The following is a 25836-nucleotide window of genomic DNA, read 5'->3' on the forward strand; positions in this document are numbered from 1 at the left end:
CCATCTGTAATTAGCCCACCCAACTACCTCATCCCCATATTGTTATTTACATTGTTATTTATTTTGCTCATTTGCACCCCAGTATCTCTATTTGCACATCATCTTCTGCACATCTATCACTCCAGTGTTAATACTAAATTATAATTGTAATTATTTTGCACTATGGCCTATTTATTGCCTTACCTCCATAACTTACTACATTTGCACACACTGTATATATATTTTCTATTGTGTTATTGACTGTACGTTTAGTTTACCCCATATGTAACTCTGTGTTGTTGTTTTTACCGCACTGCTTTGCTTTATCTTGGCCAGGTCGCAGTTGTAAATGAGAACTTGTTCTCAACTGGCTTACCTGGTTAAATAAAGGTGAAATAAAATAAATAAATAACAAATCCTCCTCTTGATCAATGCATTTTAGTCACTGTGTTTTCAATATGAACATTATACTCAGCAGAAACACTCTACAAGGAAAATCTGTAATCGGACACCCTTTTCACTAAACCTGACACTTTTGCTTTTTCTTCTTGAGTTTTACATTTATATCAGGATTTGTCATGGCTTTCAGCCCCACTCCTGTTCTGATGACAGGATTTACTTCACTGCATGAATAAATGTGAGGGAAGCAGAAGGCAGGTGGGTGGGCTGCTGGATATGCTACAGTATGTAGGACACATCTATTGGGGAAATCCTCTCACATCCTTAATTGTTGGATACAGCAAAGCGAGGCTGTAGGGTAGCTCTGTGTGGGGACTCCTAGGTGAACTCTGACCTTGTTGTTACAGAGAGGGACCAGCAATGGGATAGCTCTATCCTACAGTGCCTTCCTGTGTTTCACCTTTCACAGTCTGAATAATACTCTTGAATGGCCAACTTTCTCCTCGTCTCCTGATCTCCTTTCCTTTGTGAGGACTGGATAGGTTATGCATTCATCCATGCAGTACTCTCCATTCAGTGATTATGAAGAAGGAGACAAGGGTATTCAAGGATAGTGTTTTAGGGTCAAAGGTTAATGATACTTTGCATACATATTTGAAGCATCTTTACTTAGGGGAAGAGAAATGTAGATCAATCTTTGACTGAAAACTGTGGAATGAAAGTAACATGACATACAGTCCCTGTGTGTTTACATATGCATGATGAGAGCGCTTGATTACCTGGGACAGCCTGCTTCAGGGAACAAGAATTCAGAATGAGAGCAGTAGGTGAACTCTGAACCTGAATTGGCTCATCAAGCACAATGATGGGCTGGATTACCACTCCTTCCTCCCTCCCTCTGTGGGATTATGCAACTCGCCATAGCCTGTCATAATATTGCACTAAACACAAATTACTTTTAATATGCTCACCGCTTGACTTAGCTTGATTTGACCAGGGTATGTGCTTCGTGAAAACATGGCAGCATTAACAAAGCCTCTTTTCTGTCACAAATAAAGGTGGAATAACGTAATAAATGTGGATCGTGTTGATATCTTTACATTGTATCTATTGAGATTCATTTTAAGATTTAGATACCAGCGTACCAGGGAGATCGCTCTTGTTTGAAGTCAAAGTTAGACATTCATCCAGGTCCCAAGAATGTATAGAATTGCCTTCAAAACCGGCCACTAGGGGCAACAGTGAGCTTTATAAACGGGGATGGTGGAGGGGCGTAAAAGCCACGCTTTCCCAGTGATAGGCAAGCCTTTCCCAAACCTTCACCCTTAACCACTCAGAATTAATTCCTAAACTTAACCCTATTTTAACCCTATCCCAAACCTTAACCCTTTAAGGTTTGGGGCGGCAAGTAGCCTGGCGCGTAGGCGCGTTGGGCCAGTAACCAAAAGGTTGCTGGATTGAATCCCCGAGCTGACAAGGTAAAAAATCTGTCATTTTGCCCCTGAGCAAGGCAGTTCCCCGGACACCGATTACATGGAAGTCGATTAAGGCAGCCCTCTGCACCTCTCTGGTTCAGAGGGGTTGGGTTAAATGCGGAAGACACATTTCAGTTGAATGCATTCAGTTGTACAACTGACTAGGTATCCCCCTTTCCCCTAACTTAACCAGATGTGAAACCTTAAGTGAGTTGAGTGTTTGGCTTCACTTTTGCAGAGTTAGGTAACAGTGTCTCAACTTAATATGTAAAAAAACGTACGTTTACCAACCATAGCTGTTTGGAAAACATCACATTTCGTAGTCAAACTGTGGCATACAGCTTTTTCCTCAGGCAGATGACACATGTGATCCTATTTCTCATTGAGAATAATCATTTGAGGGACAGAGTACACGCTGATGCTGTCCCAGAGTGTAATATTTCTAGTTGAAGTATGGATCCTGTAGTGTTTACAATTTGGCAAAGGCAAATGTGTATTGTATGCAATATGCCTTGAGTGCATTGGAAAGAATAACTCAAATGTGTTGGAAGAATCCATTTTTTAAAGCAGCTCTAATGTTTGAGTTGAACTTGATAAATATAACTGTTGTGCATACTGTATCTTGTTGTTGTGACGTTTGTTTGTTGAATAGATTATCCAACCGAACATTTTAAGCACCCATGCAGTCTTTGTAAAAAAATGAAGCTGTGTGTTTAAAAAAAAAATGAAAATAACTCCAAAATATATTTTTCTATCATTTATTTCCCTGAGCTTCCTTTGGTCCTTCAAATTCTCAGTCTGGTTGTGTGGGCGTTAGGAAACAAATCTGAAAATATTTACATACACAGCCCTGATTTGCTAATAAGGTGGTCTAGAGCCCACACCCTTACCCACCCAGATCAACAGTCATTGGTATATTATAATAAGATCACATTGTGACTTCATGATGTGGGTCAACAGCTCTTACACAAAAAGGGCATTATCATCATTTTCACAATACCAGAGTGTTATTTCGACCTCATAGTGTGGGAAAAAAACAAGATAATCACGTTTGTAGCTACACTGCCCATTTTAAACATACAGATTAAAACATACAAATGCTCAGTACATGGACAATGAGGTTGATTGAATCATCTCTCTTTGGTACTTTGCAGTCTTCTACCCATTCTTCAGGAAGCATCTCCCAGCTTCAAAGGGAAATGAACTGAGGCTGTTGGCTGCTGTAGGTGAAACCATAGCTTAAAGCAGGCTCCTGGGCTTGGTTGAATTTAAGCAGCTGTGCATCTTCAAACAACACTGTTTACTTGGTTCGTTGCCTAATCCAATATATTCAAAAAATGTGTTAAGCTGTTTTTCTTTTCTTTCTTTTTTCCAGAACAGGATTATTCCAGTCTGTTTGGAATTCCAGTGTATTCCCAATAGAGGGAGAAATTATTTTGACACATATATGACCTAAATGATTCATACAACAAGGAGACTAAATAAAAAAGAAACTTGTTTTGGTCTCTTTGTCCGCCGTGCTTTGTGTTCTTTTCTTTTTTTCTGTCTTTCAGTTTGATTTGGAATTTGACAGAGAAGTCTGTCTCGTTGTGTGGAACGCTATCAACTCTAAATTCAATTTTCTCCCTCAAAATAAGTGTATTTATCTCTGTCTGACTGTCAGTGGGGAATAAGTTATTTCTTCAAAGCTCTCTGTTGAGAGTGATTGTGAGTGCCTTTCACTTTCAGTTGTAAATCATTTCCCAAACGTCACTAAACGATCTCTCAACTTCAAACACATTTGGAAAATCCAGATATTCTGTAGAAAGATGAGTCTTTTAAAAATGACACTTATGAAAGTTACCAAATATAAGTCTGACTGAATACATTTGTTTGACTTTTCACCATGATCCTTGAAGATAATCAAAGGAAACATTGTGTCATTTAATATTTTTTATAGGTTTTATTTCATTATTTTTAACAAAACGGCACGCAACAAAACTCTGAATCTTAGACATGAAAACAAAAGGAAGATCTGAGAATGTTTGGGAGTTTTCCAGTACTGGGAGTACTTCTTCCAGTATTACCTGTTAAACTACGTGTAATGGGCTTTGCGGGCCAGTTTTCCCAGACGTAGATTAAGACTAATCCTGGACTAACAAGCACTTTACAGTTTTCATTGAGCATGCTTTTTATCCAGGGGTCTGGGAGACTGGCTCTGATAATTGAAAATAAGGATGTAAAAATACATCTGGGATGTAAAAATATCAAATAAAAGGTAAATAAAAGGGATGCTGATGGATACTGAGACCCATGCAATGCTATGAAACTGCATTTCATAGCACCTAGTTTCACTAAGTATTTCACTTACACAACAACAGAAATAGAAACAAAATGGCAAGAACTTAAAATTAAATTACAAATCTGAAATACATTCTCAACATTGTCCATGTACTTACTCCACTACTGTCCCCATCCAAGTCTCTGCCAATTCTGGAGTAAATGGAATAGGAACACGTCACCTTTGGGAGTAATTTTGAACCTTTTCTAATGGCTCCTAATGGAAATCAAGAGTAGATATAAAGTTGATGGAGGATATCATAATACAATGAGCTAGGATCATCTGTAATTAGTTACCAGCGTTATGGAGCTGTTGTACTGTAGATAGCCATTAGGGCAGGTTCAATAGCCGAGAAGCACTTTCACTGTGGTATGTCTTGCCGATAGATCCCCTTGTATGTTATCCTCTTCTGCTTTGAGATCTGAACGATGGGATTGAGATACTGAACTTGAATTTAGGCACTTTCTTAAATTCACAAGAGGTTGTAGGCTGCAGTGTACACACTTTACACACATTTGCCCATACATTCGTACATACTGTGAATAGTCATATCTAAATTGTGCTTTTAAATTCACTGTACATATAATCTCAAGGCAACACAGTCAATATGCAGAAGTTTACGTTTGATTACTTACTTGGCACAGTCCTGAAGGAGGGGGCAACACAAAACGTAGTCTATTCAATTGAAGCTCCAAAGCTCAGTAAATGCTATATACATTTAGATAAAGTGATTGATTATACTGTATAAATATTATTTCCCATATCACCATTTTAAATGCACATTTTAATACTCTATCATGTCTCATGAAGATCACCTGTTTGTGATCATATTTGATGCTATGCCCTACTTCACCAAATACCTACCTACCTCCAGAAAACAAAACTCAAACATAATTTAATTCACTTGGATTCTTGATACTCCTGAAAAAAAATTTCTCTCAACAACACTTACAAGAACTCTTAGAAATTGAGCATTTCCTCCTCATTTTGCTAGTGCCAAAATAGAGATCCTTCCAAAAATGGTTGTCTCCTTTTCTATCACTGTACTTACAGTAAATAAATGATGTAAAGTAAAAGGGTCCAAAATGTTTTTTCTGAAAATAGAAATCAGAACACAACAATAAATAGCATAGAACCATCATAAACTCAGGTTGACTTACACATTGCCTACCCACTAAACACACTCAGTTCAAAGTATTTTTCTGTAAACATTTTTTGTTTTAAAATATGATAGTACTCGTGTAAAAAGAGTTGTGGCTAAATTATCCATTTACTCATACTGTACATGCCTTTTCGGTCCTTGCAATCCAAGATCCATGGGATGTCCCTACCTCATTGAAGTTGAAATGTAAAATGGTTAAGGTAATGGTTAAGGTTAGGGTTAGGTAAGGGTTATAGTTAAGGTACAGTTGAAGTCGGAAGTTTACATACACTTAGGTTGGAGTCATTAAAACTTGTTTTTCAACGACTCCACACATTTTTTGTTAACAAACTATCGTTTTGGCAAGTCGGTTAGGACATCTACTTTGTGCATGACACAAGTAATTTTTCCAACAATTGTTTACAGACAGATTATTTCACTTATAATTCACTGTATCACAATTACAGTGGGTCAGAAGGTGACATACACTAAGTTGACTGTGCCTTTCAACAGCTTGGAAAATTCCAGAAAATTATGTCATGGTTTTAGAAGCTTCTGATAGGCTAATTGACATCATTTGAGTCAATTGGAAGTGTACCTGTGGATGTATTTCAAGGCCTTCCTTCAAACTCAGTGCCTCTTTGCTTGACATCATGGGAAAATGAAAAGAAATCAGCAAAGACCTCAGAAAACAATTTGTAGACCTCCACAAGTCTGGTTCATCCTTGGGAGCAATTTCCAAACGCCTGAAGTTACCACGTTCATCTGTACAAACAATACTACGCAAGTATAAACACCATGGGACCATGCAGCCGTCATACCGCTCAGGAAGGAGACACGTTCTGTCTCCTAGAGAAGAACCTACTTTGGTGCGAAAAGTGCAAATCAATCCCAGAACAACAGTAAAGGACCTTGTGAAGATGCTGGAGGAAACAGGTACAAAATTATCTATATCCAAAGTAAAACAAGTCCTATATTGATATAACCTGAAGGGCCGCTCAGTAAGGAAGAAGCCACTGCTCCAAAACCTCCATAAAAAAGCCAGACTACGGTTTGCAACTGCACATGGGGACAAAGATCGTACTTGTTGGAGAAATGTCCTCTGGTCTGATGAAACTAAAATATAACTGTTTGGCCATAATGACCATTGTTATGTTTGGAGGAAAAAGGGGATGCTTGCAAGCCGAAGAACACCATCCCAACCGTGAAGCACGGGGGTGGCAGCATCATGCTGTGGGGGTGCTTTGCTGCTGGAGGGACTGGTGCACTTCACAAAATAGATGGCATCATGAGGAAGGAAAATTATGTGGATATATTGATGCAACATCTCAAGACATCAGTCAGGAAGTTAAAGCTTGGTCGGAAATGGGTCTTCCAAATGGACAATGACCCCAAGCATACTTCCAAAGTTGTGGCAAAATGGCTTAAGGACAACAAAGTCAAGGTATTGGAGTGGCCATCACAAAGCCCTGACCTCAATCCTATAGAACATTTGTGGGCAGAACTGAAAAAGCGTGTACGAGCAAGGAGGCCTACAAACCTGACTCAGTTACACCAGCTCTGTCAGGAGGAATGGGCCAAAATTCACCCAACTTATTGTGGGAAGCTTGTGGAAGGCTACCCGAAACGTTTGACCCAAGTAAAACAATTTAAAGGCAATGCTACCAAATACTAATTGAGTGTATGTAAACTTCTGACCCACTGGGAATGTGATGAAATAAATAAAAGCTGAAATAAATCATTCTCTCTACTATTATTCTGACATTTCACATTCTTAAAATAAAGTGGTGATCCTAACTGACCTAAGACAGGGAATTTTTACTAGGATTAAATGTCAGGAATTGTGAAAAACTGAGTTTAAATGTATTTGGCTGAGGTGTATGTAAACTTCCGACTTCAACTGTAAGTGTAGGGGTATAGGTTAGTGTTAGGGTTTAGGGTAGGGACGTTCAAAGGAACCCGGATAGCACTAACCATGCCTTTTCTCCAGAATGTCATCTTTCCATTCTCTGGTTATGCTGCATCATCCCTTTTAATATCAAAATGTTTATCAGGCTTTTTCAAAAGACTGCTGCAGTGCTTTAAGCTTATTTTACACCAGATTGCAGTCTCTTTACTTTCTCCTCGGCTTGGCACCCGTGAAAGAAAGCTGGATCTTGAGAGCGTGGCTCGTGCTAGCCTCATGCATATTTACAGGTTAAAAGGTCAAAGTAGCATCAGAGACTAGGGATGATACTGACACCCCCAGACAAAGGCCCCATATGAATGGGCCAGTCTCCCATAGACAGAGTTTCAGCACTGCTCTATGACACTGCCGTAGGTTACATTTAATGCGGTAATCACACAGCCTTAGATCCCTTTGGTAGTTGGGAAAGTCTATCGACGACACAGTGCCACCTCGGCACAGTCTCAACCCCCAGCCAAACAACATGGCTGCAGCCAGCAGGCCCAGTAGGCCTGTTCAATGCAAATGAGTTTATTCACAGCGTGGTGTAGATGTAGACAAAGATGATGACTACCAGGTTGAGAATAGTGCCGATGATCCCAAGCATGGCCAGAATGGACTCCTCTATACCTTCCTTGTCTTGCATTCCTCTTTCTTCATCACAGATGGCAGTGTTTACCATTTTCTCAGGAAAGGTCTGCAGTTTCCCTTTCAGACCAGTCTGGAAAAGAAGAGACACACAAAATAAATCAATGTATGAATCAACTGTTCTTCTTGTATATTGAGAAACAGTTGTAACAAGCCATAAGGAATATAAACAAATAAATCGAAATGACTTTTGTCAATTATTTGGAGCAGAGAAATTACAACATAATTGGAAATCTGTGAAAGCCAGTAGTTGAAAATAAATAAATAGCTTTATGGGCTTTACATCTTTCAACAGCTTTGAAAACGATTTGTGTTTTGTATGATGCATGTACCATAGCTCATTATCTGCTTCAAAGTGTGAAGAGGAGGGTGAATACATGTCATATAGAGTTAGCAATGCTCACTGCACCCTAATCACTGTGTTATCAGACATTTGCTGAATAACCTGATTTTGATGTAGGAGATTGTGTCAATTTGAAATATTGGGCAAATAAAACATAATGTATGCTGAGTTGTTTTATTTTCATGGCAAAATGTGCTAGGCAAGCTCTGATAGATAAACACAGACCCTGCAACCCCCTCTCTCTCTCTCTCACACACACACACACACACACACACACACACACACACACACACACACACACAAACAGTAGGGATGTAGGGTCACACACATCACAGCTGCTTCTGCATGTTGCATTCCTTTTCTTCATGCTTTTACAGAATAATCTTTATTTAAGTGCATGGAAAAGATTTTATCAAAATATATTAATTTCCATCATCCACTGAATAAAATATAGTCATCTGCTCTGCCCTACCAAGCAAAAAGGCAGTAACTGCTCATAGTGTGGAACTGAGAAAAATGGCTTTTATTTACCTTGGTTTCACAGTAACCTTATGCAATTACTGCTAACATGACCCCCATTTTCTCCAAAATACAACACAATAAAGGCAGGATACTTGTCCACATGATTAAGCATGTATTTAATGTAACAAACATGACAGTAACTCATTTTCAACCAAATGAGCAGTTACTGCCTTTTTGCTTGGTAGGGCAGTGCTGTAAATGGGTTTTACAACTGGAAAAAGATGTAGTCAAATACTAGTCCACATTGTTGATTTTTCTATCATCTGCCTCATATCCAGCGTTTATAAATTGAAATGAACTAATTGTAGGTATTTAAAATATATCTTATAAGTATCTATTTTATTGGAAAGATCACACTAGTACTTCAGATGAGGAAAATGTGTTACTCATTCATAGGTTCTTTATTCCTATTTCTTAGATTTCTTAATAACACATTCTCATTCCAGTTGTTGTTTGACTCACTGAAGGAAGGGGATGAAGGGGAGGAAAGAAGCATAGCTCAGCGGATTGCCCAAGATGATTGACCTGACACACTAGTTGCCTTCCGCCATAGTGGAAAACACTGTCAAGGAGCAGCTAAGAGACCATCTTGATTGACACACTGGTCATCGTGCGAATGGCTCACGGGATGAAATCACTCTCCACGCTTGCACTTATGTCTCTATATAGCTTATGGTTTATGAGGGGTACATTAGCCAGGTCTGTGGTGCATGTTGTCGGCCCACAGGAGGAGCAGCCTGGGCAGGTTGGCATCCGGACACGACCCAGAGGACCAAAGCTAGCTCCTCTAACGGGTCAGTAGTTTTCATGTGTACACTTGTAACTGTAAAAGCATGAAAACTCATGTACATTAAAAATAGAAATACCACCTGCTTCAAGCCTTGGTTGGTGTGTTGTATAGTTTTGACCTGGAGATGGTGTCTTGAATGTGAAACTGATGTTATATTGATAATAACCTCAAAAGTATGATTCAAATTGAAAGATGAGTGCCATGGAGAACAGCTAGTATAACACACTGTGAGTTCGAACCCATTTGTTGGCCTACAGTATTGTCGTGACGTGACTTACTTTAATGTATGACTGTTATTTATCGAATCACCTAACTATGTTTAATTGTAACTCGATTAAATTAATCATTTAACAATTAACTAATTAGGAATTTGGGGCACCACGGAAGAAGTTGTTGAACGAGTTACCATCTCCCGAATTAAACTCTTAGAAGATATGTTATATATCGATAACAGTCACTTATCAAATAATTACCTCTTATCAGTCTCATTCTGAACATAATCCTTGAACCTGCAAGAACCCTAACCTTATTGATGAATCAGCAATACACAAATTGGCTTAATTATTTATTTACTAACTAACTAACTAATAACACAATACAAACACACATAGGTTATTGATTACTAACGTAATACAATGAAAACAGGTCCCTAGTGGACTGGACTAACATTAGCATGAATGCTTGGGTAGAAGGAGGGTCAGAGTGGAAGGGAGAGACAGAGATTCAAACTATCGTGGTTACTTTGGAGACTATGCTCACAGTAATCATAATACTTATGCACCCTAATAACGCTCATTCGGATTAGAAATGCAACATGTATTTACGTGTAGCTGTCCTCGATAGTTGAGTTGATGATGTAGGACTCTGGTTTGCCCACCAGAGAGCCCAATGTCCTTGATAGAGTTTCTGGTCGTAGTGCTGGTTAGAATAGATACTTCACATGTACCAGCGGTTGTCTGAGAGGGATTGTCCTTCCCACTTCGTGTCTTTAGTGAAAGTTCTCTAGACGACTATACATGCCAGCTGCAGACTGAAATGATAAGGTCTAGTGCATTGTCTTCTTATTCACCTCGTGTAGAGGTTGAGAGTTTCAGAGTTTCTCCAATTCAAACTTGTGGACTAACGTCTCACGTTTTCTGGTCTTTCTGGTCTTGTAGAAATTCAACCATTTTACAATGTTAAGCTCACGCTTCACGTCTGCTGGTCTGTAGAGTTTCAACCATTTTAAGCTGTGTGGCTTGCTGGTCTGGGTAGAAATTCAACCATTTGCAATGTTTGGCTCACGCTTCACGTCTGCTGGTCTTCCTTTGGTAATGGAGTTGTTGTTTTAGACCATTTTGTAATGTTTAGCTCATGCTTCAAGCTTCTTGGTCTGTAGAGTTTCAACCATTTGCAATGTTTAGCTCACGCTTCACGTCTGCTGGTCTAAAGGTTGATTTGTTTTTCAAGGCTTTTTATGCACTCGGGGTAAAAGAGGCGTTCCATCATGTTTACACGATCTCTGATGCCACTCGGGGCGTGGCTAGTCACTGTGCATAGTTTATATGTAAAACTATTATCTCACTAGAAGACTAAAATCACATTCCTATATTCACCAAAATACTCTCATACTTAATCATATATTTTATACAACATTTAGATGTAAACTTGATAGATAGAATATGTACACTTTCCGAGTTACAGTTATTACAATATGACATGATTATTCTTTAGATCCCCACTGACCATTTCCCACATTCTTTTAAGTAGGAATATTGTTTCATTATCCACTTTTGGATGTTGGAGTCTTGGCGAGAAGACTTACCTTTGTCTCACAGGGAAATTATTTCTTCCCATACTAGAGACCAAAAGGAGTACTTTTCTGCAAACTATTTATGACCGGCTGTTAAGTCATAAAACTGGCCCCCAGGAAAGGGGGTGTTCAAACCTTTGCCTAGCAGGAATGTTTGATCCTCAACCCATGAGGGCAAGTCATGACAGTATCATCCCTTTCTTTGGCTCACATCATCAATAATTACAACAAAATCAAATGGATTGAAGGATAGGTTAATGACAGGACATACACATTTTCCTTTCAGTTCCCTGGGAGACCATTTTCCAGTGTGACTTTGAGAAAACACACCACAGTCTTAAGGTCTGTCCACACCAAGGACGATAACTATAACTGTTCAAGTGAACAGGAGCGTTCACACTAGAACGATAACTACAAAAAGATTGGGGAACGATAACGAGAGCTATTGTTTGGATCACTTTCAGAGTGTTTTTTTCACTGTCCCTCCGACGATAAAACATTGACAACCAATCAAAAATGCGTTCTTTTGAAGCATTCTTGTTTCTAGGTGTGCGAGGCTGGCCATTCGGCAATCTCATAAACATTCTATCATTAATGAGCTCGAGGATATCAGAGGATTTGATCCTGATTCGATACGCTCACAGCTATCATCCAATCACAAAGTGTATGCAAATTAGACTGATAGGAAAACATTCTAAGTTAATTCATACATTTGATTGGAAACATTCTAACATTGGGCATTCTGATGTAATACATTTCATTGTAAATATAAACACTGAACGCCGGGAGAACAGAGGATTCCCTTTAATTGCATTTTTACCACCAGCCAATGTGATCACATCACACCAGAGAAGCCCTCGCCATTCAAACTTCCCTGCCAGTTCATTGTGAATGCCCTTACTGAAAAATCAGGCTTCTGGCAAACAGTATCGGCAAATCTTTGGCCAACTCCATGGAGTTGCATTATTTTCCAGAGAACGCAAGTTGATTATCCCTTTTATACCATGGCTATAATTGAACACATTTAACACTAGAAATGTGTTCATTTGCCAGTAGAAATGTAGTAGCTAGCACGTTTACTAGCTACAGTAGTTGCCATGGTAAGCAAACAAACCGACCAGCTTGTTTAGCTAAGCAAATCATCAGTCATAGCTTGTTATTATGAAAATCTAATTCAACAATACAAATAATGTTTTCAATTAGACTTTTGCTTTAAAAAGCAGCTCAAACAAAACATGTAAGAATGAACTATAGCCATTGAATTCCACCGTGCCAATATACCATGCGTTATAGGGAATTACGCAACGGGTGGGTCTAATCCTGAATGCTGATTGCCAGTGTCTATTCCACAAGTTACAACCGGCTAAATATATGACGTTAAAATGCGTATTTACTCTGTTCCATCTGACTGCGCAATCCACTGTTTTATCAGCCCAGCCAGGCAATTTATAAACTTGATCTCCGCTATAAAAAGCATATAGACATTATCTCACATTTTTTAGACTAACATTTCGTTTTCAACGGCGGAGATTTCTATAAACCTTGCTGTCTGTCTCTCCGACATTTGCAACATTGTTTCAATATTCAAATTCGATCTCCAGCTGTCCCATAGTAATGAACGTGTCGGGAGTCGGGACGAGACAGACAGGCAGGCAGCGTTTCTCAGCCAGTCGAAATCATGATTCAGCTGGCATAATTTTTATGGATATATACAAAGAAATGTCAATTGAAAAAAAGTATAACGAAACGAAGTGCAGCTAGTTTGCAGTCTTTCCAGCTTCAGTTTGAAGTGATTGTGTTAGCTGTGTTGTTGGCTAGCTCCTCTGAACAACAGTGTCCTGACACGTGAGCACATTTTCTATGCCAGGCGAAATCGCGCCTCATTAGCTCATTGTTATGGATGTATCGAAATAGATGACACTAGAAAACAGCTTAAACAAATGCAAATGCAGCTACTTCTGGCGTGACTGTAAGTTAGCCATAGTTGGCTAGCTAGCAAGCAAGGGATAAGAACATTGTCAGCCAGTATGGCAATAGAAAATTTAGAACGAACGACTGGGATACAGAACAAAAAGACTGAAAGACCGGGTCGCGTCTCTGGCAACCGAGCTGATAGAACGAACGACCAGCCGGCTTGGGTAGCAACCCTAGATTTGTGTCGGGACTATATCTTGTGAAAGGATGAAATAATATAAATAAATTCATCAAAATAACGTTTTTAATGAAAATATGTCAATCAGTATTTGAATATGTTGGTAACCCATTGTATAAAAGAGATAATGCCCTCGAAGCTGGTGTTTGGAGGATATATTGGCATGGTTTGCTCGCCCTCAATTTCGTCTCGGGCCTAACAATACCGTGCCAATATATCCTCCAAACACCGGCTTCTCAGCCATTATCACTTAAATAATGCACGCTCTAGAATACCCTTCAAGCCAATAAGAAACGAGTATTCAACAATGCCATGGTATAAAGCATTATGCTGTAATGTAGCCTAGGCCTACGTTTTGATGGACTACAGCCAAGATTTGAAGATGAGCCTAGGTTTTAATACGTTTTTAGCAAAGGAGAAATGTGATTTGTCTGTGTCTGAGATGTGCTGGTGGCTTTGATTGATCGGTCCATTTAAGGTGTGTGTGTGTGTGTGTTCGCTTATCTCTATGTCCATTCAGAAAGTATCCAAAAGTAGCCTCTCATGGACTCGATCTCTTAATAAGAGAGGGGGGACAAATAATGTAACTGAAATTAGCATAACACACTTTTATGTATTTAAGCAAGTGATGATGATCAGCATATGTGCGATGAATGACAACAGGTGCCAGTTTTGTGTTTCTTGCCTTTCCTTAATGGGATGAAACTGAAGCAAACCTAGCGATTTAATCTTGTAGGCGAGCAACATGGTGGATTAAACCTAGCGATTTAATCCACCAAGCGAGCAACATTTATTTGTGGCCACCCTCTTGACGGCGGAGATATATACTGTATATATATACAGTATATATACAGTATATAAAGTGTAATATTGGGATGCATTCTCAAACTTCTATAAATGTCAACTCTATATCTGACATGGTACAGGAGTGTTCTTTTTTTTCAAGCCCATAACCATGTGTGTGAGGTGTATACTTTGTTTAATACTACCAAGAAACATAGTGTGTGACCCTGATTTAGCGCAGTAAAAGGTCAAAGCAAGTTTTCTGCAGTTCTACACATTTTGCCATGGGGCAGAAAGTAAATTTAGCAATTCTATAACAAATTTCATGCAATTCTACTCATTTTGCCATGGGGTAGAGAGACATTTTTCCAGTTTTAAAGCTAATTTCCTGCAATTCTACTGATTTTGCCATGGGGTGGAGAGAAATGTTTGCAGTTTTAAACCTAATTTCCTACAATTCTAGACATTTTGCCATGACTTATGCCATGTTAATGATATTGAGTGAGAGTGACTAACAAAATCAATGGGGGCCCCCTGGAGGTCAGGGTTTCCTGTCATTTCATAATCTGATAAAAAAATATATTTCACTGTGTAAATTCATTGGGTATGGGCTATTCACTGTAGTATTAGGCCTAATATTTAGCTAATGAATGTTGGGTTGCATACAAGCTTCTTGCTAATAGGCTACACATCTCTAGTCTGTCTTCACATGGTTTTTCTTCTGCAATTGATCACCTTGCCTCTCCGCTGCCTCTCAGCTACAGCTATTCCTCCTAGCTCTGGGAGTCCCAGAAAAGCTAGACTACATTAGCTTGTTGTACATATAATTCAAGCATTTTATTTACTACTACTATCCTTTCGATGAGAAATTCCAGCTTGCTCTTGCTTGCTGTATGTGAATTAGGAGAGTTTGAAAGGAGAGAGAGAGAGCGCGCGATGGTGTGATCAAAATACACCATATGAGTAGCCTGCTAATGTACCTTTCTGGACCTTCTAAACTGTTGAGAATAGACCCATAACTCATCCAAATTGTTGCAAAATCAGGCCTTGGCTATATGCAGTTATTTCGGCATGAAGCATTCAAAACAGGGCGTGTGAGCGGTTATTCAAATTAGTCTAGGCCTACATCACTGCAGTTTACAGCCCTAGACAATACTTGTGTACTCACTCGCTAACAATAATACAGTCCTCATTGCATTGTGTTGTTATAGCCTAAGTAGAATACGTTTCTTGTCTAAAAACATAGGCCTAATCAATAGTGGAGATTTACGTGTCCGGGACCGCAGAGCGCAGCCTTGAGGAACGCACAGATCTGCCATTAAATAATCTGTAAAAAAAAATATTTCACTTTGACATGTAAATATTTATAGCTCTACTATTTAGCTAATGAATGGCCTAATATTTAGCTAATTTTCGTTTCTTACTTCGGCTACACATCTCTAGCCTCTCTCTTCCAGCTGTTCCCGTGCGCAATAGGCTATAGGCTACGCAAGCCTCTCCGCTATTCCTCGTCATGTGAAATCCCAAGAAAAGCTATAGGCTGCAAAAGCTATAGGACATTTATTTTTGCATTTTTTATACTAGGCCTAATAGCCTTTTCGTGGAGAGAAGCAGGCTTGCTCTTTGTAATTGCTGAATGTAAAATAGGCCTAGGCCAAATTAACAGGACAGACAGAGAGATGAGCACATCGAAAAAGAAGATCCAAAAAAATTGACAATCATTAGAAAAATGGAAATCACTTGCAAACCACTTGAGCAACGAGACAAGCAAAGCCATGATGTAAAAGATGCACGGGCTAAACGTAGTTTGTTGTTGAATTGCTACATTTAAATGAGAGTTTCTATGACTTTCTATGATTTCTATGTTTCTATGATTTTAAAATATGATTTTTCATTACATGTAGGCTACATTGAAGTATTATTTGCAGTTGTCACTATGACAATGAACACACCCTGAAGCACTGAATGGTCGGTGTTACCACCTTATTAATAAGCCTACAGTGTGCAGTAGGATGCGTTGATCAGTTGATTGACAGGTGTACTGTAGAACGATAAACGAAAAACGGTTTGATGGTGTGGATGCTCGCCAACGTTTATAGTTATGTATAATTTATCATTATAGTTATCACCCTTTAGTTGAATCCACTTGTGGGCAAACCCCCATAAGTGAAAGTTTAACATTCAGCTGGTGTCTGTTCCCCATCCATCACATTGTCTACAAAAAATAATACAGTTCATCTTCTGTGGCTGATGATTAATCCCATTTCACACTATTGTTTGCTATAATTAACATCTGCGACATCCAGATTATTAAGGCTCATTTGCAAATCCTCCATTGGTGTAATTGAAATGTGTGTAACCTTTGGAACAGGTCTGCATGAGGACAAATTAGCTTTTATTGTGTCCTCAGTCAGCTCTCAGGCCCTGCTGTACTTTTTTCCCTTTACGTTTCCTTGCTTCACATCTATTACAGTATAATACAGTCTAGTGAGAGTCTGTGAAGTAAGTAGGGTGAGAGTTGAGGGTGAGAGGGTTGACCAGGTATTATATGGGCACCAACCCGCATAATGGACCTTTCAACTCGATGTTGGTCGCAGATGTTACCAAGGCTTGACAAGTGAAACAAGTTATATGTCAAGTTTTGGTAACATCTTGTGGCATTTGTGGTCTCATGGGGACAATTGGAACAAGCAAGAGAGGTGCGGTTATGATGATTTTCGATTCAAACAATGCAGAACTATTAACCAATCAATCATTACTTCACCAATTACTAATTTCTGAAGCATGTTTTATGCAGCAAATATCATTTGGGTAAGAATAAGCTAATTCAATTAAGTCAATTATATTCATGATGGACAACAGGTGAAATCCAACTTGAAGTCAACAATGGACTGTGATTGCCCCTCTTGGGGAGTGCTATAAACAGGGCTTCCCTCGAACTGAATGGCACACATTGTGTAGTATGCTGCTGGATGGGCCCTAATGCTTGAATACGCCTGCTCGCTGCTGATACAAACTGCACTTGAGAGAGAGAGAGAGAGAGAGAGATGAAGGCCCTGCCAAAACTAGGAGCAGAGAAACAGCTTTACCACAGAGTGCAGTGCTGCTCCTCTCAAACAAACGCTCTGGAGTCCATCCAGACAAACCTCTACTGCGCTGGCTGCCCGGTCCAGTACTCACGCTTTACAACAGGAAAGGTGTGTTGCAATCAGTGGCATTTGGACTATACAATGCACTCTACTCAATGGCCGCATGGATACTGTATGTCATCTTCGCTTTGTTTTACCCTGTTAGGCTTTCTTTGTGGGTTACTTTGTGTACTTAAGTAGTCACTTTTGTAAGCTTATAGTAAGAAAACTACACCAAAATACAGATTCCTGGTCGCACTATACACAATTAGTTGCTGAGGACCTTCAAACTATATATACTTGTGTAATACTTGTGATTGGAGCATTGTAGTGCTGAGCGATTAACTGAAAATGTGGTTATTTTTGACTGACATTGGTTCAATTATTTGAATTCCATTATTTATTTTTCTTCTGTGAGCTCGATGCCAGTTTCTCTAGAGATGAATCAGATCAAACCCGAACTATGCGATGTAGTAGGGAGTTGTAGTTTCCAAAAGGCCAATATTCTACATAGTTCAGTACAGAAAACGTGGTAATTGACTGCAATGACCATAATCCATTGTGCTCCTTGTCGGTCTGTTTGACGCAGACACGGAGATGGAAAGAAGAGAGAAGAATGCATGATCAAGAGGAGAGCAGTTGCTTCGCGAGGTATCTCTACCTAAAAATACATTATCTAAGTGATTGATAGTTGGTATTCAGCAGTCATAAAAGTATGCCTTACTTTGAAGGACTAATACAATTGTGATTTTGTCAGACAGTATAGGCAGCAGCTCTATAGAGATGAGGTGATGACTTGGAATTAAATAATAAAGTCATCAAATAAAACAAATGTAATATACACAACAGCTGAAATATTTTATTAAAGTAATGTGAATAAATGATGGTTAATAAGTGATAAGCAGTAATGGGCAGTCACCACCATCATGGGACTTTTATCAATTGTTTTATTCTGTGTTGTTACAGCATTTAATTTAATGTTTGAAAATTTTTTAATAATCAAACCGAAACCAAACCGACCTCAAAAAGCACTAATCACTCAGCACTAGTGCATTAAAAACCATGTGCATAACATTAAAGCAAGACTAAAATAATTGATTCAAATTTAGTCCATTATTATTAGTTATCATTATGCAAAAACTATCCAGTTATAGTGCAAATACCGTCGTGAAATACGTTTTTTTCCGGAGCTTTTAAAAAACGAAATCTGTAATTTCTCCAGTAGATACTTTTGTTGAAGCAAGCATTTACTTTTTAGGTCATAAACTGGTTTAAAAAGTAATTATTCACACTTGGGGCCTCATTTATAACCTTTACGTAAATGTCACACTAAATAGCTGCGTGCGCCATTTCTGAAAAGAATACCTACCTCTAAAAATATTGAGATTTATAAACTTGGCGCATGCCATACGTTTCCCGTTATAAATTAGACCCGTCCTAAAACTGTGCATGTGTGAACAAGCATTATAACTCCATCTGGAACACGCCCTACATTCACCTTTTATGGTTCCAATAACACCCTTGATTTGCTGTATAATCTGGAACTATTGGAATTAGGCTATGGCAGTTTCTAAAAGAAAGAGCAATGGCGAGGTCAAATGTGTTTGGAAGTGTTGGCAGAAAATGTTAATATTTTGCAGTAACTTATGCTGTATTTGACAAAGGACTGTGACAGTTTCAAATTGTTGTGGACCTATCAGCAGAACGTTTGAATTCAACAATGTTTTGCTTAAACCTTTCACGCAACCTAAATATGCTGGACTTCCCGCGAATTCAGAAACATTGTCTAGGCTAGTTCCAAAAAAATCACGTTCAGCAAAACTTGAAATACATAACCTATCTATTTACTAGACTACTAAACCCAGTTAAATTATTGGATGCACATGGTAATTTGTATTATATAGCTACTTCGGGAATTTGAACCCATCACTGCCAGAAAAGGTGAGGAATTTATTCTGCAATGGTTATGAAAATAAAATTAATAGGAAATAGATGTCTAATTACTTTAGATTCCAAAATAAAACACATAGATTTTCATACTTTTCACTAATGGCAAATTGCTGCATCTTGTTATTATGTTTTCCAGATTTTTTAAAATATGAATAAGCGTGTCATCATATCCCCCATTTGCACAAAATACTAAGGCCTATACTTGCCTGCTTGTAGTAGAATACTTCAACCACTAGAAAATGTGGGTACGCCTGGACTAAAGCAGGGCTCTCCAACCCTGTTCCTGGAGAGCTACCATTCTGTAGGTTTTCATTCCAACCCTAATCTAGCGCACCTGATTCTAGTAATGAGCTGGTTTATAAGATGAATCAGGTTAGTTAAAACTGGGATTGGAGTGAAAACCTACAGGAGGGTAGCTCTCCAGGAACAGGGTTGGAGTGAAAACCTACAGGAGGGTAGCTCTCCAGGAGCAGGGTTGGAGTGAAAACCTACAGGAGGGTAGCTCTCCAGGAGCAGGGTTGGAGTGAAAACCTACGGGAGGGTTGCTCTCCAGGAACAGGGTTGGAGTGAAAACCTACAGGAGGGTAGCTCTCCAGGAACAGGGTTGGAGAGCCTTGGTCTTAAGTTTGAATGGAAGTAAGGACATTCTCACGCCAAGTTCAGTTTTTATAAATGCCAACTTTTGTGGGAAAACTGGCGCACGCATGTTTTAGGATATATTTTGTACATGCAATGTTTATAAATGAGGACCCTGGTTCCTGTCTTTTAGAACAAAATCTGCAAGTGTGGCCAAGAAAAAAAGAGCATCACGATGGAAACAAGGGAACGTTCATACCTGGAACAACACATCCAGGCTCTCCAGCTACACCTAGTCTGGTTCAGCGTCTGCAGATCAGTGAAGAGTAAAACCTTTTGCCACTTGAATAATTCTGAGCATGTCAAACATTTCCAGATGTTAACTGGGTCTGACAGGCAGAGTTGCTTTTGGCATTGTTTTAAAACAACAACCCCCCACTCATTCAGAGTGTACTGTACAGTGCCCTGCAAAGGTATTCAGACCCTTTGGACCCTTGGATTTCTTCACATTTTATTGTGTTACAAGTGGGATTCAAGTGGATTTAATTGTCTTTTTTTGTATCTACACAAAATACTCTAATGTCAAAGTGAATAACTAAAATATAGTCATTGCAAAAGTATTCAGTCCCTTTGTTTAGGCAATCCTAAATTAGTTCAGGACTAAAATTTGGCTTAACAAATAACATAATCATAAAGAAGGGGAGTGATTGGTAGATGGGTGACAATAACAAATCAAACATTGAATATCTGTTTTAGCATGGTCATGTTAATAATTATGCTGTGAATTATGTATTAAACCACCCAGACAAATCAAAGATACAGTCATCCTTATGAACTGAGCCGCGGACAGGAATTAAACTGCTCAGGAATGTTACCATGAGGCCATTGGTGATTTTTAAAACAGCTACAGAGTTAAATGGTTGTGATAGGAGAAAACTGAGGATGGATCAACAACATTGTAGTAACTCCAAGATGATGACCTAAATGACAGAGTGAAAAGAAGAATACAAATATACAGAGTAAAAATATTCCAAAACATGTAACACACTAAAGTAATACTGTAAAAAAAAACACAGCAAAGGACTACACTTTTGGGCCTAAATGCAAAGCCTTATGTTCGGGACAAATCCAACAAAACACATCACTGAGTAACATCCTCCTTATTTTCAAGCATGGTGGTGGCTGCATCTGTCACGTCTCCTCCCATTGCTCCCTCTGGCGCTCTGATTCGCCGGTCTACTGAGCCACCGGACTGAGCGCACCACATCGGCAACACAGGAATGGAAACCCAATGCACCCTAATCACCTCCAGCGCACCTGCACCTCATCACCACCACTATATAGCCCTGGACTGTTCTGTCATTGTTGTGTGTAATTGTTAACGTTGTGTCATTTACTCGCTCTTTGTTATGTAAACCTTTACCTTGTTGATTCCTGCGTCTGCGTCCTGCCTCTTCGTATCCTCAGTACTCGTCACAGCATCATGGTATGGGTATGCTTGACCTCGACAAATACTGGGGAGTTTTTCAGGATAAAAAGAAATGGAATGGAACTCAGCACAGGCAAAATCCTAGAGGAAAACCAGCTTCCGTCTGCATTACACCAGAGACTGGTAGAGGAATTCACCTTTCAGCAGGACAATAACCTACAACACAAGGCCAAATCTACACTGGAGTTGCTTACCAAGAAGACAGTGAAATTTCCTGAGTGGCCAAGTTACAGTTTTGACTTAAAGCTGCTTGAAAAGCTATGTCAAGACTTTAAAATTGCTCTCTAGCCATGATCCCCAACATCTTGACAGAGCTTGAAGAACTTTGAAAAATAATAATGGCCAAATATTGCACAATCCAGGTGTGCAAAGCTCTTATACACTGATTGTACAAAACATTTAGGACAGAACAGCCTCAATTCATTGAGGCATGGACTCTACAAGGTGTTGAAAGCGTTCCACAGGAATGCTGGCCCATGTTGACTCCAATGCTTCCCACAGTTGTGTCAAGTTGGCTGGATGTCCTTTGGGTGGTGGACCATTCTTGATACACACGGGAAACTGTTGATCGTGAAAAACTCAGCAGCGTTGCAGTTCTTGACACAAACCGGTGCGCCTGGCACCTACTACAATACCCCGTTCAAAGGCACTTAAATATTTTGTCTTGCCCATTCACTCTCTGAATGGCACACATACACAATCCATGTCTCAATTGTCTCAAGGCTTAAAAATCCTTCTTTAACCGGTCTCCTCCCCTTCAGATACACTGATTAAGTGGATTTAACAGGTGACATCAATAAGGGATCATAGCTTTCACCTGGATTCACCTGGTCAGTCTGTCATAGAAAGAGCAGGAGTCCTTAATGTTTTGTACACTCAGTGTAGACTAACCCAAGAAGACTCAAAGCTGTAATCGATGCCAAAGGTGTTTCTAAAATGTATTTATCCAAGAAGCTGAATACTAGTGCAATAACTATATTTTAGTTATTTAATTTGTATTAATCTAAAGAAAAAAAAAAATGTATATATATATATATATATACAGTCATGGCCAAAATTGTTGGCACCCCTGAAATTTTTCCAGAAAATGAAGTATTTCTCACAGAAAAGTATTGAAATTACACATGTTTTGCTATGCACATGTTTATTTCCTTTGTGTGTATTGGAATAACACAAAAAAAAACAGGAAAAAAGCAAATTTGACATAATTTCACACAAAACTAAAAAAATGGGCCGGACAAAGTTATTGGCACCCTTTCAAAATTGTGGATAAATAAGTTTGTTCCAAGCATGTGATGCTCCTTTAAACTCACCTGGGGCAAGTAACAGGTGTGGGCAATCTAAAAATCACACCTGAAAGCAGATAAAAAGGAGAGAAGTTGACTCAGTCTTTGCATTGTGTTTCTGTGTGTGCCACACTAAGCATGGAGAACAGAAAGAGGAAAAGAGAACTGTCTGAGGACTTGAGAACCAAAATTGTGGAAAAATATCAACAATCTCAAGGTTACAAGTCCATCTCCAGAGATCTAGATGTTCCTTTGTCCACAGTGCGCAACATGATCAAGAAGTTTGCAACCCATGGCACTGTAGCTAATCTCCCTGGACGTGGACGGAAGAGAAAAATTGATGAAAGGTTGCAACGCAGGATAGTCCGGATGGTGGATAAGCAGCCCCAAACAAGTTCCAAAGAAATTCAAGCTGTCCTGCAGGCTCAGGGTGCATCAGTGTCAGCGCGAACTATACGTCGAAATTTGAATGAAATGAAACGCTATGGCAGGAGACCCAGGAGGACCCCACTGCTGACACAGAGACATAAAAAAGCAAGACTACAGTTTGCCAAAATGTACATGAGTAAGCCAAATTCCTTCTGGGAGAACGTCTTATGGACAGATGAGACCAAGATAGAGCTTTTTGGTAAAGCACATCGTTCTACTGTTTACCGAAAATGTAATGAAGCCTTCAAAGAAAAGAACACAGTACCTACAGTCAAATATGGTGGAGGTTCAAAGATGTTTTGGGGTTGTTTTGCTGCCTCTGGCACTGGGTGCCTTGACTGTGTGCAAGGCATCATGAAATCTGAGGATTACCAAAGGATTTTGGGTCGCAATGTAGGGCCCAGTGTCAGAAAGCTGGGTTTGCGTCCGAGATCATGGGTCTTCCAGCAGGACAATGACCCCAAACATACTTCAAAAAGCACCCAGAAATGGATGGCAACAAAGCGCTGGAGAGTTCTGAAGTGGCCAGCAATGAGTCCAGATCTTAATCCCATTGAACACCTGTGGAGAGATCTTAAAATTGCTGTTGGGAAAAGGCACCCATCCAATATGAGAGACCTGGAGCAGTTTGCAAAAGAAGAGTGGTCCAAAATTCCGGGTGAGAGGTGTAAGAAGCTTATTGATGGTTATAGGAAGCGACTGATTTCAGTTATTTTTTCCAAAGGGTGTGCAACTAAATATTAAGTTAAGGGTGCCAATCATTTTGTCCGGCCCATTTTTTGAGTTTTGTGTGAAATTATGTCAAATTTGCTTTTTTCCTGTTTTTTTTGTGTTATTCCAATACACACAAAGGAAATAAACATGTGCATAGCAAAACATGTGTAATTTCAATACTTTTCTGTGAGAAATACTTCATTTTCTGGAAAGATTTCAGGGGTGCCAACAATTTTGGCCATGACTGTATATATATATATATATTTCACATCCAGAGTATTTTGTGCAGATTGTTGACAAAAAATGACAATTAAAATACATTTTAATCCCACTTTGTAACACAATAAAATGTGAAGAAATCCAAGGGATCTGAATACTTTTGCAAGGCACACACACACACACACACACACATACATACATAAATAAATAAACACATGCACACAAATTCACCCTTGCACAACCCCGCACACACACACTTTCACTAAATTAAGCACATTTAATATTTTATGAGATTTTCTTGATTTACTCATTATAGTTGACCGCCCAGTTACTAAGACTCCCTTTTTTTTTTTTTTTAGAGCCACATCACACATATCGATCTTGACCCAATTTTATATTACCTCTTCTAATTGAAATCTAGTGACAAAGAAAAAGAAAGAGCTTGTAATACATTGTCTTCTGCATCTAGCACTGCGCCAATATCCCAATATCCTCAAGAGAAATTAATAGTTAAATATCTTATTTTGCATAAAATGTCAAATTTTACAGAAGAGGTGCAATCATAAAACACTATTAAACTGTTTGGTTTTTTGTACAGGAGACAGAAGAGGAACATAATTTTTATGAATCTCAAATCTAAGCTTTGTTCTTTACCGCTAGACGTAACTAAGTTAACACCTTACCCGAAAATATTAAAACCCTAATATTTCCATGACTATTATTTTCTCAACATTTTCCTCTAGACAAAAATAGATATTATTAAGAACATTTAAAAAGAATAGCTAATAATTTGCTTAGTTGAACTGCAAAAAGAGAAAACAACCATGATAAAAAATCTAGGTTATAGTAATAAGCCTCTATAACTCTGTTGTTGTCAACAAGCAGGAACAAGATACAAGTGCCCACAGCGCATGAGGAGCTGTCAGCTTGACATATGGTAACCCCAGTTGACTGCATGCGAACCAGGGTGAGACTTTTGTAGATGACTTACCTTGCAGAGCATCAGGAGGAACATAGCATTGGACATGCTGGAGGGGTTGTTCGCCTTTCCGTAGTGCACAGACATCCCTGGCAACTAAGGGAAAAGTCAGCTCCTCTCATACTTTGGCAGTGGAGGGGCACTGGATGCGAGGGAGAGGGCTGGCTCGTCTTCCAGGCTGTCCAATTCGAGGGGTTCTTTAGTCAGATGTCGTACCCCGCGGCAGTTGAGCGTTCCCTCCCCGAGTTGCATCTCACTAGTGACCAAGTTCGCTCTGTCGTCAGTTTCTCCTCCCCAGCGTTGACGAGCCGGAGCTGGAGCAGTACTGCTCTCCTCTCCACTCCTCTTCTGATGGGGAGATGATGTCAGGTTGAAGTGGGGAGTCAGATGATGAGGGAAGTGGTTTCATGTGTAAAATTCACTCTCCCCTCTTTTTGCTTTGCAAAGCCCGGTTGATTCCACCAAATACTTTAGTCCTCTTTCTCACATCAGAGTACTGTACACGTCAACCCTAAAATACATACTAGACCATACGATATACCATCCTTTTTAAAATACTAGTTCACACTGTCAAACTTTGGCTTAGCAAATTTAAAACAGTTTCAGCTGGCTTTTCAATTTTAATGTAAAAAATTAAATAGAAATTCAAACAACCAACAACTTCAACTGATTTCAGACAGTGGATTACCCCCTGTAAATTGTTAGCAACCTAACCAGGCTTTTCCTGTGACTCTGCTCCAGTGGCTGTGTTTCCTTTGCTGTCTACTGAACAGTGTG

General features: G+C 39.3%; 1 protein-coding gene across 1 annotated transcript; it reads right to left on the bottom strand.

The window, feature by feature from the left end:
- Positions 1-7794: 7794 nt before the first annotated feature.
- Positions 7795-25107, bottom strand: LOC311102686 (protein TUNAR-like; the record flags this gene model as incomplete). The annotated part of the gene is made up of 2 exons (XM_084144057.1): positions 7795-7980; positions 25072-25107. The coding sequence occupies 2 exons, from the start codon at positions 25105-25107 to the stop codon at positions 7795-7797; spliced, it is 222 nt and encodes a 73-aa protein (XP_084000183.1).
- Positions 25108-25836: the final 729 nt, after the last annotated feature.

The sequence above is a fragment of the Coregonus lavaretus genome (assembly GCF_964263955.1).
Source record: "Coregonus lavaretus genome assembly, chromosome: 27".
Taxonomy (NCBI): Eukaryota; Metazoa; Chordata; class Actinopteri; order Salmoniformes; family Salmonidae; genus Coregonus; species Coregonus lavaretus.